The sequence below is a fragment of the Mastigoproctus giganteus genome, chromosome 11 (assembly GCF_048544385.1).
Source record: "Mastigoproctus giganteus isolate SK-2022 chromosome 11, ASM4854438v1, whole genome shotgun sequence".
NCBI lineage: Eukaryota > Metazoa > Arthropoda > Arachnida > Uropygi > Thelyphonidae > Mastigoproctus > Mastigoproctus giganteus.
The window spans coordinates 171,338,762-171,351,523 of NC_143585.1; the positions used below are offsets into that span (position 1 = coordinate 171,338,762).

The 12,762-nt window shown below is 39.0% G+C and overlaps 1 protein-coding gene across 1 annotated transcript; it reads left to right on the forward strand.

Annotated features, from left to right (window-relative positions):
- The first annotated feature begins 444 nt into the window (after positions 1-444).
- LOC150078574 (52 kDa repressor of the inhibitor of the protein kinase-like) lies at positions 445-11,325 on the forward strand. The gene is made up of 2 exons (XM_090384618.1): positions 445-1,104; positions 11,248-11,325. Exons 1-2 carry the CDS (start codon positions 445-447, stop codon positions 11,323-11,325), a joined length of 738 nt encoding a protein of 245 aa, XP_090240744.1.
- The last annotated feature ends 1,437 nt before the right edge of the window (positions 11,326-12,762 follow it).

The window sequence follows — 12,762 nt, forward strand, 5'->3', positions numbered from 1 at the left end:
CTGCATTTTGCTTTTGTTGCTTGTTATTTGATCATTGGAATATTAACATCGCTGATTCTGGCTTAAAAGACTGGAAAAATATTTCGTCAATTATAAATGCTCATGAGAGGCACGTTGAAAATTATCATAAATGGAAAGAACTGGAGATAAGAATTAAAAAACGTACAACCATTGACGAACAGAACTTAAGAGTTATTAAAAAAAAAAAAAAAAACATTGGTTGCAAGTTCTAGAACGACTGTTTACATTAGTTCAAAAATTGGCTGTACAGAATTTGTCTTTTCGAGGAACAAATGAAACATTATTTGCTCATGGAAATGGAAATTTTTTGAAATTCGTTGAATTCTTAGCGAAATTTTACCCGATTATGAATGAACATTTGAGAAAAATAAAAGATAAAGATATTTGCATTATCTCGGAAAAGATGTGCAAAATGAAATAAAGATGATTTCTGATGCTGTGAAGAAAAAAAATTTGGATTTTGTTTCTGTAGTCAACTACTTTTCTCTTATTACGGATTGTACTCCCGATATTGCTCACACGGAGCAAATGAGTATAGTAATACGTTTTGTGGACACCACTAACAATCAAGTTTCCATAAATGAACACTTTTTGGGATTTGTAGACATACAAAGTACTATTGGAGAAAGTATGGCAAATGAAATAATACGTTTTTTAGAAAATTTATCTTTACCTATCCAGAATCTACGAGGTCAAGGATACGACAACGCCAGAAACATGAAAGGAGATATAAAAGGTGCGAAACGACGAATTTTAAATATAAATCCAAGAGCAACATATGAACCTTGCAGTTCACTTTCACTGAATTTAGTAGTGAATTGTACTGCTAATAGTTTAGATGCCACTGTATTTTTCCTCACAATACATCGTTTGTATTGTATTTTTTCCTGCTCGACTCGTCGATGGGAATACTTGAAAAAGCACATAACTAATTTTACTCTTAAACCAGTCTGTGACACACGATGGGAAAGTCGAATTGAGTCACTGAAACCTTTGAGATATAATTTGTCCGGTGTTTGCGGTGCATTGGAAGAGATATCTCAAGATGATCGTTTGTCGGGATTAAATGGCAATACTATGAAAGTAGAAGCAAATGGACTTCTTAAAAATATTACGAAATTTAAATTTATTGCATCTTTAATTATACTTTTTGAAATAAATGTGATAAGTAAACAACTTCAGAATAAAAGCACTGATATGAGTAGTGCCTGAATTGCATAAATGACACAAAAAAAATTCTTAATGAGGATTCGAAATGATGATGAGTTTGAAAAATTGTTGCTTGAAGCGACAAAAGTTGCTGAGATTTTAGGTGTACCGCCTAATTTTGAAGAAGAACAAGAAACAGTTCGACTTAGAAATAAGAAGAAGCAATTAGCGATTACCTATTAGCGATTTTAAACAAAAATTTAAGATTGATTTTTTATTTTTCAATCATTGACACCGCTATTGCAGCTGTGGATGATAAATTCAAACACATGTCTGTATTAAATGAAAATTTTGGTGTTCTTATAAATATACACGAATTTCAAAAAATTTCTTCTGAACAGCTGCTTCAAAAATGTTTAATTTTAGAAAGATACCTTACGCACAATAATTCTCGAGATATCGATGGAACAGATTTAAGTAAGGAATTGCAAGTAATAGCAAGACGAATTTCCGAAAACACTTCGGCAATTGATGTCCTCATATATATATGTCAACATAAATTAAAAAACCGTGTTCCAAATTTATTTATCGCGTTTCGCATATTCGCAACATTGCCAGTATCAGTAGCCAGTTCGGAAAGGAGTTTTTCAAAATTGAAATTGATAAAAGCATACACTCGATTGACCATGGCTCAAGAAAGACTGACTGGTCTGGCAATGATATGAATTGAACACGAAATTGCAGCTAATCTTGACGTCCATACATTAATTCAAACATTCTCAAGAATAAAATACAGGCGATGAAATCTGAGGAAATATATCCTGGTCATGGGGAAACAGATTTTTGGGCCATCTGGTCACTGTTATTTATTTCAACATGTCATAGAAAGTGCAAGGTTCTCTAATATATTTGAACGGGTTTTCACCAATGACCCAAACTACATCCAAAATTTGATAATGCAGGAACAGGGAGTGACCAAAATGCCATAAAATGGGCAGTAGTATCCAAAGAGATTTCCGTTGTCAACAGAGGCGGATTTAACGGTGGGCGCACCGGGCGCGCGCCCTGGACCCCGACTTCTGAAGGGCCCTCAAAACCCAAACTTTACACTTTTTTCTAATGACACCAAGTTTGGTTTCATATGTGCAATTTTAATTACGTTCAAGTTTACAATCGGCGGTAAAACCCGATAGTATGTTTATATTCGCTTATTTTCATTATTTCATTACGACGCTGCATACTATAAACATACTACGCTGCATAGGCGCTGCGCTACCGCTCATCGGAGCAATAGAATCGTATTTTCTACTTTGTATTTACAAAGGTTCTCCTGCTGTGCATACTTACAATATACGCAAATACGCGTATATTGTATATTGTTGAAATTATATTAAGATAAAATTAATTCGTGTTGTTGTATCAGCGCCTGGATTTTCGTAGTTTATGAATAATTTTTGAATTTTAATTAATCATTAATTTATTGCACTATAACGAAAAATCTCTTCTCTAGTATTCTAATCATCAGACTATTAAATTTTATATTTTTCTTTTCATTGATAGGCTACCTTTTCTAGCTACCAATGATAGCTAGAAAAATTAAACGAAATCTCCCAGGCTGAAAAAAGACAAATTAAAAAAAGACGCGAATATAATACATATATTATATTCAATTTTTATTGAATATAATATATGTAATTCCCCACCCACGTATTATAAAACGTGGGTGGGGAAGTAGACATGAAGCAGTGTGATAAGAAGATTGTGGCGATTTAGAGAGCTGTATGTCAAGGAATTGTTAGAAATTTGACACAAGAAATTGATTGTGTAAGATGCGTACAAGTAAAGATTACACGAATTATTACAAGAATTTTTATAAACCTTAGAATTGTTCTAACGTTACGCTTTCATTCAGCAGAATCAATAATTTGACTCTCTAAAAGTTTACTGAAAATACATTTACATTTTCCAACTTCCAACAACCAGTTGTTGAAAGTTGGAAAACATACGGCCAAGTGCCTCGTCATCTAATAGATGACGCCTATATAGGGGCAAATACCTCGTCATCTGATAGGTGACCTTTTCCATGACGCCTGTATAGGAGCCAAGTGCGTCGTCATCTAATAGGTGACGCCTACATGACTCCTATATAGGGGCAAAATGCCTCGTCATCTATCAGGTGACGCCTGTATAGGGACCAAGTGTCTCGTCATCTAATAGGTGATGTCTACATGACGCCTGTATACGTGACGTCTACATGACGCCTATATAGGTGACGTCTACATGACGCCTATACAGGGTGTTTCAGTTAAACGTTTCAGAACTTCTAAGAGGGGTAGGTACATCCTGACAACTCGAAATCATATAGCAATGTGGGGTCGGAAATGCTTTCCTGAAGCCGTGTTGTACACAGAAGCACCATAAAGAAAACAGACCGTAAGTGAGAAATCGTTTTAATAATACATGAAAAGAAGCAAAAGGTACATGGATTGAAGTAAGTGTTCGAAGTTTCTTCCATGGGCTACAATGCACGCCTCACATCTCCGACGCATGGACATCCGAACATTCTGGAATACTCCAGGCGAATTTCGAATTTCTTCGGCAGCTACTGCGATTCTTGCAACCAGCTCCTCAGCATTGTCAACAGGGGTGTCATAAACTAGCGATTTCATATGACCCCAGAAATAAAAATCAAGACATGATAGGTCGGGTGACCGAGCAGGCCAACGCACGGGACCACCACCACATCCGATCCACTGTTGACCAAATGTGACATCCAGGTAGTTACGAACATCTCCGCTATAATGGGCAGGGGCTCCATCGTGTTGGCACCACATTGTCTGTTGCGTCGATGCAGAAATCTGTTCATCTCTCAAAAGTTGTGGCAATACTTGCTGCAGAAAGATCAAGTAGATAGGTCCGGTTAGACGACACGGTAACAGGTAAGGTCCGATGAGGTGATCTCCCATAATACCAGCCCATACATTGACCGAAAATCGAATCTGTGCTGCACGACGTCGTATTGCATGCGGGTTCTCGACCGCCCAGATATGGTCGTTATGCGTGTTGAAAATTCCTTCCCTTGTGAAGGATGCCTCATCGGAAAACAACACTTCAGCAGGAAAAAGGGGATTTGTAGCACATTTTCCAAGGTACCACTGTGCGAAAGCAATACGAGGTGCATAATCCTCCGGTTGCTGTATCTGGACACGCTGCCTGGAGTATTCCAGAATGTTCGGATGTCCATGCGTCGGAGATGTGAGGCGTGCATTGTAGCCCGTGGAAGAAACTTCGAACACTTACTTTAATCCATGTACCTTTTGCTTCTTTTCATGTATTATTAAAACGATTTCTCACTTACGGTCTCTTTTCTTTATGGTGCTTCTGTGTACAACACCGCTTCAGGAAAGCATTTCCGACCCCACATTGCTATATGATTTCGAGTTGTCAGGATGTACCCTACCCCTCTTAGAAGTTCTGAAACGTTTAACTGAAACACCCTGTATAGGTGACGTCTACATGACGCCTATATAGGGGCCAAGTAACTCCTCATCTAATAGGTGACGCCTAAATAGGAGTCCAGTCCTATTCCTCTGATAGCGGAATCGCAGCCTATGTAGCGTAGTAATGAAATAATGAAAATAAGCGAATATAAACATACTATCAGGTTTTACCTGATATCAGCTTACATAGGGGCCAAGCAGCATTGCTGCAGGGCCCATCTTCCCTGTCGGCCCCTTCCTTCTGTTTTCTACCCTCCAGTCTCCTGCCTCCCCACCTTATTTTCTCTTACACAACGTTTTGTTTTTTTTTTTTCACCCATGGGTGTAAATCTAAATACATCAAAATTATTGCCCGACCTATTAGGCCCTAGAACAAGTTATCAGCAAACAACCTACTCTCTGCTAAAATTACAAAAATTATGATATTAGGATCCCCTGTAAATTATTACATCTACCCATATTTATTTTGTCTCCAAATTGCGTGTGTTCTCTGGTCGATTTGCCTGTTTATCGGACGAAAAAACCCCAGGTCTGGGGGAAAAAAACCTTGCTATGCCTGAGACCGACTAGCTGTTAAAATTACAACCGTTGCTCAAGAAACAGCGATCACTTCATTCTGAAATCTGGTTTTAGGTGGCAGGACCCGCCAGAGTACTCTAGCATCAGTACTCAACCATAGAGTAATCATAGAGTACTCAACCACTGATGGTGTGGTAACGTCGGGTCCCACTAGGGTCTTCGCTGCTAGTAGACCGGAAGAACAAAGGGCACAACATGACCCAACACACCTTCAAATCTCTGACCCGATACAACGCACACCCGCAGAGATCGGAGAAATCCCAGGAGCCGTTAGACACCAACATACCTTACAACCAGAGGCGGATTTAACAGGCGGGCGCACCCTGGGCCCCGATTCTGAAGGGCCCCAGAAGTCAAAACCCCAACTTTACACTTTTTTCTAATGACACCAAGTTTGGTTTCATATGTGCAATTTTAATTACGTACAAATTTACAATCGGCGGTAAAACCTGATAGTATGTTTATATTCGCTTATTTTTATTATTTCATTACTACGCTGCATACTATACACATACTACGTTGCATAGGCCCCGCGCGGCTGCGCTACCGGTCATCAGAGGAATAGAATCGTATTTGCTCCTTTGTACTTATAAAGGTTCTCCTGCAGTGCAGACTTATGATATACGTAAATACTCGTATATTGTTGAAATTATATTAAGATAAAATTAATTCCTGTTGTTACATCAGCGCCTGGATTTTCGTAGTTTATGAATAATTTTTGAATTTTAATTAATCATTCATTTATTGCACTATAACAAAAAATCTCTTCTCTAGTATTCTAATCATCAGACTATTAAATTTTATATTTTTCTTTTCATTGATAGGCTACCAATGGTAGCTAGAAAAATGAAACGACATCTATCAGGGGCTGAAAAAGACGCGAATATAATATAATACGTATATTATATTCAAATTTTATTGGAAATAAAACATGAATAGTACATAATATTTTTTATTTATTTAAAAAAATGGTTAACATGTATATTATTTTCCCTATCTCTCTTTTTTTTAAGGGGCCCAATATTTTCTTCAGCGCCCGTGGCCTCAACCAACCTTAATCCGCTTCTGGTTGTCAAGATTTCTGCTGGAGGGGTTCAGTTTCAAGAAACGGGATTATAATGGATTGAGGTATTTTCTGGGCTCTATTGACAGATGTGACAATGATAAGTAGCTGGATACGATTTCATTATGGGAAATATTTAAGGGATTTATCCTGGAAACTACAAATATATTTGTTCCAGTAGAGAAATTTCGCAAACGGAAGATGTCCTTGTGTTGCCCATTCATTTTAATTTCATTTATTTACACACACAATATATACAATCGCAAGATCAAATTTATTATGATTGTAAGAGCGATAAAGCTCAATATATCCTACTAAAGTTATTGTTAAAACCTATAAGAGGAAACCTCATACGTTTTATGTAGGACCGGAATTCTCTCAACCCTCACAATTGAAGGATTATGTGATTATACGAATAAAATGTCCCGTGTTTAATTAAAAACTACATTAAAATTATATAAATAGATACATATTAAAAGACTGTCATGTATTTAATTCTCATCCCCAACACAACGCATCAAGGGAAGCCGACAGCCATCAACACCCCAAAAATCCCAACCAATGCCGCATTCTAACGTGAGAACTGAAAACAGTTGTCGAATTAATCCTTAAGAAACATAAGATAATTTAATTCGATAAAGATATCGAATTAAAATATCTAAAAACATAAAGTTGTTTATGTTTTTATTAATTGTTTATTTTAAATTGAAGAAGTTTAGACAATTTTATGTTTTTAGATATTTTAATCGATATACATTTATCTTATGTTTCTTAAGGATTAATTCGACAATTGTTTTCAGTTCTCATGTTAACATGCGGCATTGGTTGGGTTTTTGGGAGGTGTCGGCTTCCCCTGGCTTTTCTTGATGCGTTATGTTGAGGATGAGATTGAATACACGACAATCTTTTAATACATATCTATTTATATAATGTTAATGTAGTTTTTAATTAAACATGGGACATTTATTCGTATAATCCTTCGACTGTGAGGGTTGAGAGAATTCCGATACTACATAACGGTGTGAGGTTTCCTCTTATAGTTTTAACATCAATTTATATACGATTTATTCACATATATTTCAATGCTCTCTGTACATATCTTTAAACATGTGTACGTGTAAATGTGTTCTTGTCCGCCTTGATAACCTGTGATGGTGTAGAAACTCTACATAGCAGGCCTGAAAATTAAAGTGAAAGTGAAGCGTAAAGTGTGTTAAATGTCTGACGGTACCGGGAGTTTCCCCCATCTCCGCATTGTATTCTTTGTAAGTGACACAGAACTCTGTGGAAGCCAGAGATTTATAAAGTGTCTGGGGAGTGGTTTGTTGTGTAGCGTTATGTTCTGTATTTTCTCTGACCATTTAGCCTTTGGGCCCCTATTAGGACCCACCGTTGCCCACACTTTGCCCCAACCCAAAGGTTGCGGGTTCGATTCCCGCCTCGGGCTTGGATCAAAGTACTGCAAAAACCTTGGGAGGTGCATTATGGCCACAGAAGCCTATGCGCCAACAACTACCAAAAAAAAAAAAAAAACACTTTGCCCCAAGGGGACAGGTCAGGCACCCAGTAGATTATTTAAGTACTCTGGCAGGTCCCGCCACCTATTTTCCGAGGATTTCAGTGGCAAGGCCTAAAAAAAGGGGGGGAGAGGAATGAACACTAGAATTTGGAAAGGCCGAAAGAGGTTTATGAGAAAGCGGTTGAATTTTTTGACGCTGATTAGAATTTGGCGGCATTGTTAGGGGCATACTCAGTCGGTTTAGTTAGACTGGGGGGAGGATACGAGACTGGGTGAAGCAGGTAGAAGAATGGGGATGATAGAATAGGTATCCCCAAAAAGGTCAGTGGAGGGAACCCCACCAGGCGAAGTATGGGGGGGCAGGGAGGGGAGGAGACAGATTTGTCTCCTTCCTCCCCTGCCTGGGGATGGGGTTTTAAAGGGAACCGGGTTAGAGTACCCAGTTCAGTTCGCCAAATGGCGTGTTGGCAGCAAAACCGCAGTATGTCTTCATCAGTGATGGTTGTCAGGTTCATGTCTTGTCGAATCCGGTAGAAAGGTCAAATTACCCATCCCGCTCTGGATATGGGATATGTTAACTGGCAGTGCGGAACCCACCAGGCGGGGAAGGGGAGACACGCACATTTATTTCATTCATAAACCGCATTCTCATTCTACTTTCATTCTATTTTTATAGTTTATAATACTGTATTAACAATGGAGTACGAGATGGATGCATTTCATGATGTTACAACAGATGCTCGAAGGTTCCACCATGAGACGCGATGCATGCGTGACATCGACGCAGAATGGATTGGCGGACACGGTCGAACACACCTGGAGTTTCTTTGACAGTAGCAGCAACGCAGACGAGTCTCGCCCCGAGATCCATTTCCGTCTCCACAGGCGATTCATACACGATAGATTTGAGGACCCCCACAGAAAGAAATCAAGGCTCGATAAATGAGGTGAGCTTGGGGGCCAGGCAACGGGTCCACTACGGCCAATCCATCGACGCCCAAAACGCCTGTTCAAATGGTCACTAACACACCTTCCATAATGGGCAGGCGCCCCGTCATATTGAAACCAAATGTTGCGTCTCACATTTGCTAGTAACCCTGGTAGAACTTGTTCAAGAAAGATCCGATATTTAGCGGAGTTCATGCGGGATGGTAACAGGTATAGGCAGGTATGATCGGTGGCTGACTAAGCAGCCACCGATCATACCTGCCCATACATTTATTGCGAGGCGATGTTATGCCGCATGGGGACGCACACCATGTGGGTTGTCGTGAGCCCACACATGAGCATTGTGCTGATTGAATAAGCCTTCCCGAGTGAAATAAGCCTCATCCGTGAACAAAACGTAGGCTGGAAAAATTCAAGTCTTGAACACTTTCTTGGAGAAACCACTGCGCAAAAGCCACACGTGCAGGATGATCTTGGGGGAGCAGTAACTGAACCCTTTGGAGATGAAAGGGGTATAAGGAATCGTCGTGCCAGACACGCTGCACACTGCAACGAGACACTCCTAAGGCAGAGGCAACGGCACGTATGCTGGTAGTACGATTATTCTGGACGGCATTCAACACACTTTTTTCCAAGGCGGGAGTTCGCGTCGAACGTGGTCTGCCCGCACTACTCCTGTTACTTCTAAATGACCCATAATCGCACAAATTTTGATGCACACGCGCAAACAAACGGTGGTCCGGTACATGTCTGTCTGGGAAGAGTTCTCCATAAATTCGTTGAGCGTCTCGTCCACTGCCCTCTGCTAATCCATACACTAGGTGCATGTCTGCCAGCTCACAGTTCGTATAGAGGCCGACCGGGCTAGCCGAGTGGGTAAAGTACCTGCCCGGCAACCCAAAGGTCGCGGGTTCGATTCCCGCCTCGGGCTTGGATCAAAGTACTGCAAAAACCTTGGGAGGTGCAATATGGCCACAGAAGCCGATGCGCCAACAACTACCAAATCAAAAAAAAAAAAAAAAAAGTTCGTATAGAGTGTAGAGTGTGTTTAGTGTCAAACGGCACCAGGGGTTTCCCCCCCATCTCCGCGTGCTATACATTGAGGGTGTGAAACAGAACGCTGTCAATGCCAGAGGTTTAAAAGTACATGGATTTTGTATTTGTGTAGTGTGCCATTGTTCATCTGGTCATTTAGCCGCTGGGCCCCTAATGGGACCCAACGTTGCCCCACTCCGCCCCGTGGAGGCAGACCAGGTACACTACTTAGTTATTTACTCTGGCAGGTCCTGCCACCTAATTTCCTGAGATTTCAGTGGCAAGGACCTAAAAAAAAAAAAAAAAAAACGCTATAGGTCAGCCAAAACAAAGGGAGTACTAGTTGGGCGATTTGATGTTGTTAAGTTTTTGGGTGTAGGGCTCAAACAATTTGGAGTTGATCACAGTTCGTATATCGATGCATGCTCTTCGTGCGGCGACTACTGCTTGAATGAGTAAACCAGAAATTTTCCCTCTCCTCTAGCGAACTGATGAACAGCGCCGTGTACAGACTTACGGTGACGTTTTCGGTTATGAGTTCCTATGCGATTCACATTCCTGTAGATGTTACCTACCTCCCCTAAACGTTTGTACCAATATTTTTTAGACACCCTGTATATTTATGTAAAAATAAAAAAGTTCAGTTGTTTAAACATAAAACTTTGAATTTTCTTTTCAGAGAACCCAGTGTTCATACATATATACACACACACACATAGAAACATATGGAGCAGTCCTAGAACATACCCCTAAGGACATCCTCGAGTCACAGACGCACTATACGACAAATGATTTGCACATATCTTTATCGATCTTTCATGGAAATAAGATTTTTTTTTTTTTTTTTTTTTTTGTTCTTCTTTTGCTTATTTAACCTCTCCGGTAATCCCGGAGTATAAACAGAAAAATTTTCTATTAGTATTAGTCGCATGGTGCAAGAAAGCCTATGGCTTATGCTACACCAGCTAGGGATTGTCTTTTTCCCGGATTTCGGTAATCCTGGGATCCCGGGATAAAAAAAAAAAAAAAAAAATGTTCTTTTCCCGGGATTATTGTAGATGGAATTAAAACTGAAAATTTCACAGCATTTTATTTATTCATATATATACATATACACACACATATATAAACTACAAATTGAAACGAATTCAAAACTTACTTTACAGAAACTTAACATATTCCTTTTAAACCTCGACAGACTAGTGACTACATTGTTAAACAAAAATTTATTTCACTTTAGTTTATTTTGAAAGTGATTTGGCCATTGACATTTAATATGAACGTAAGAAACACAGGCAACTTACACTTTTATCGCTGAGTCTAGTTCTAAGTTTCGTTATAAATAGTCCTGCAGCCGAAAAGGACCTTTCATCTTGTTGGTATGGATTCGAGAGCGTCTATTAATTTTAATACATTTGTTGTTTTTTCACCAGTTGCCTCAAAGATTTCGAACTCCTTGGATATATTCTTTGCAAGTGATTGACCTTCAGCTTCACGTTGAGGGTCTTTAGAAACCCATTCAGTTTATTTTTTGATTTGACGCGCCAATTTCTCAAGAAGCGTCTGCTGTCTTTCGCTCTCACTGTCATACTCTTCCTCGGAATGTGACGAATCAGATTGCGATGATTCAGAAGAGGAAAACCCAAGACAAGTTATTATTCGTTTTGCTGTAACCAACAAGCATGACTTGCTTGGAAATGGTTGCAACTCGGTTTCTACTATTTTTCTATTTCTTTTATAATACGTTTTTCCAGTTTTTATATACTTCAATAATCCAACCAAAGCTTTTTGCCTTCTCTCGTTTATCCTTAAAATTAGTGCTTCCTCAATTTTCTCGAAAAGATAGAATTCTGCTCAGAAAGTTCTTGTATGATGAAAGAAAAAACTCCCTCTGCAGTAAGAAGTGTCGCATCACGACTGAAAGGTTTTGCGATCCGATTTCGACGGGTTTCGACGCACGCACAAGGTCATTAAGAACTGTATACACATATTGGATTTTTCATGGTATATTCAATCATTGCTTTTTCAATTTGTGATTTTAACTGTAAGAATCGTTCTAACATGGCTACCAAACTGTTCCATCTAGTTTTAGAATCGAGTACTAGGCTTAAATTTTCTTGCTTGAATGAAGATTTAACATAATTCTGAAGAGTATCATTTTTCAAAGGAGACTTTCGAACCATTCGCACAATCGTTCTAACTTTATTAATGATATTAGCTATGTTTAATGCACCGGAGAATATGTCATCTCTGAAATCACATTTTTGTTCCTTATCAGGATTGTTTTCGAAGCTTAGATTTGAATCGTAATTTTCCGTTTCATCCTCTTCTAAATCTTCCTCGCTGTCTTCAGTTGTTTCTACCTCGATTACACCTTCCGAATCATTCCGTCTCTTGCATAGAACGTCGCATATTGCAAAGTGTATACCGTGGGCATAGCAAAGCTGATGTTCACACTCTATCAATTGTCCAAATTTCACCATAACACTCGCCCCATCCGTTACGCACGCAACTATATGATGCTCTATTGATAATTTAAACTCCAATAACTTCTGTTTTGCTTCTTCAACCATTTTTCGGCGTTTATTCTATCATTAATAGCAATCATTCCTAAATTCCAAAATTTGTCTTTATCTTGATGAACATTGATATTTAAATAACGTTTGTTTTTAAGCGACGAATATTCGTCTACAGAAAGGCTGAATCTCTTACCATTTTTTAATGATTGTTCAATTTCTTTTATAATATTATACACTGATTGCGTAACATGATTGGGATTTTTAGGAAGAAGCAAACCTTTTTCACTGAATGCTTGCTGAATAAATTCACTTTTACATATGGCACTGATAGGAAATCCATCTACAAGCTTTGCAATGATTTCTCCTTTTGTGTCTTTCTTTAAAAAACGAAACAATGTTGGTTGAGAATGAACACTTTTTAAACATTTC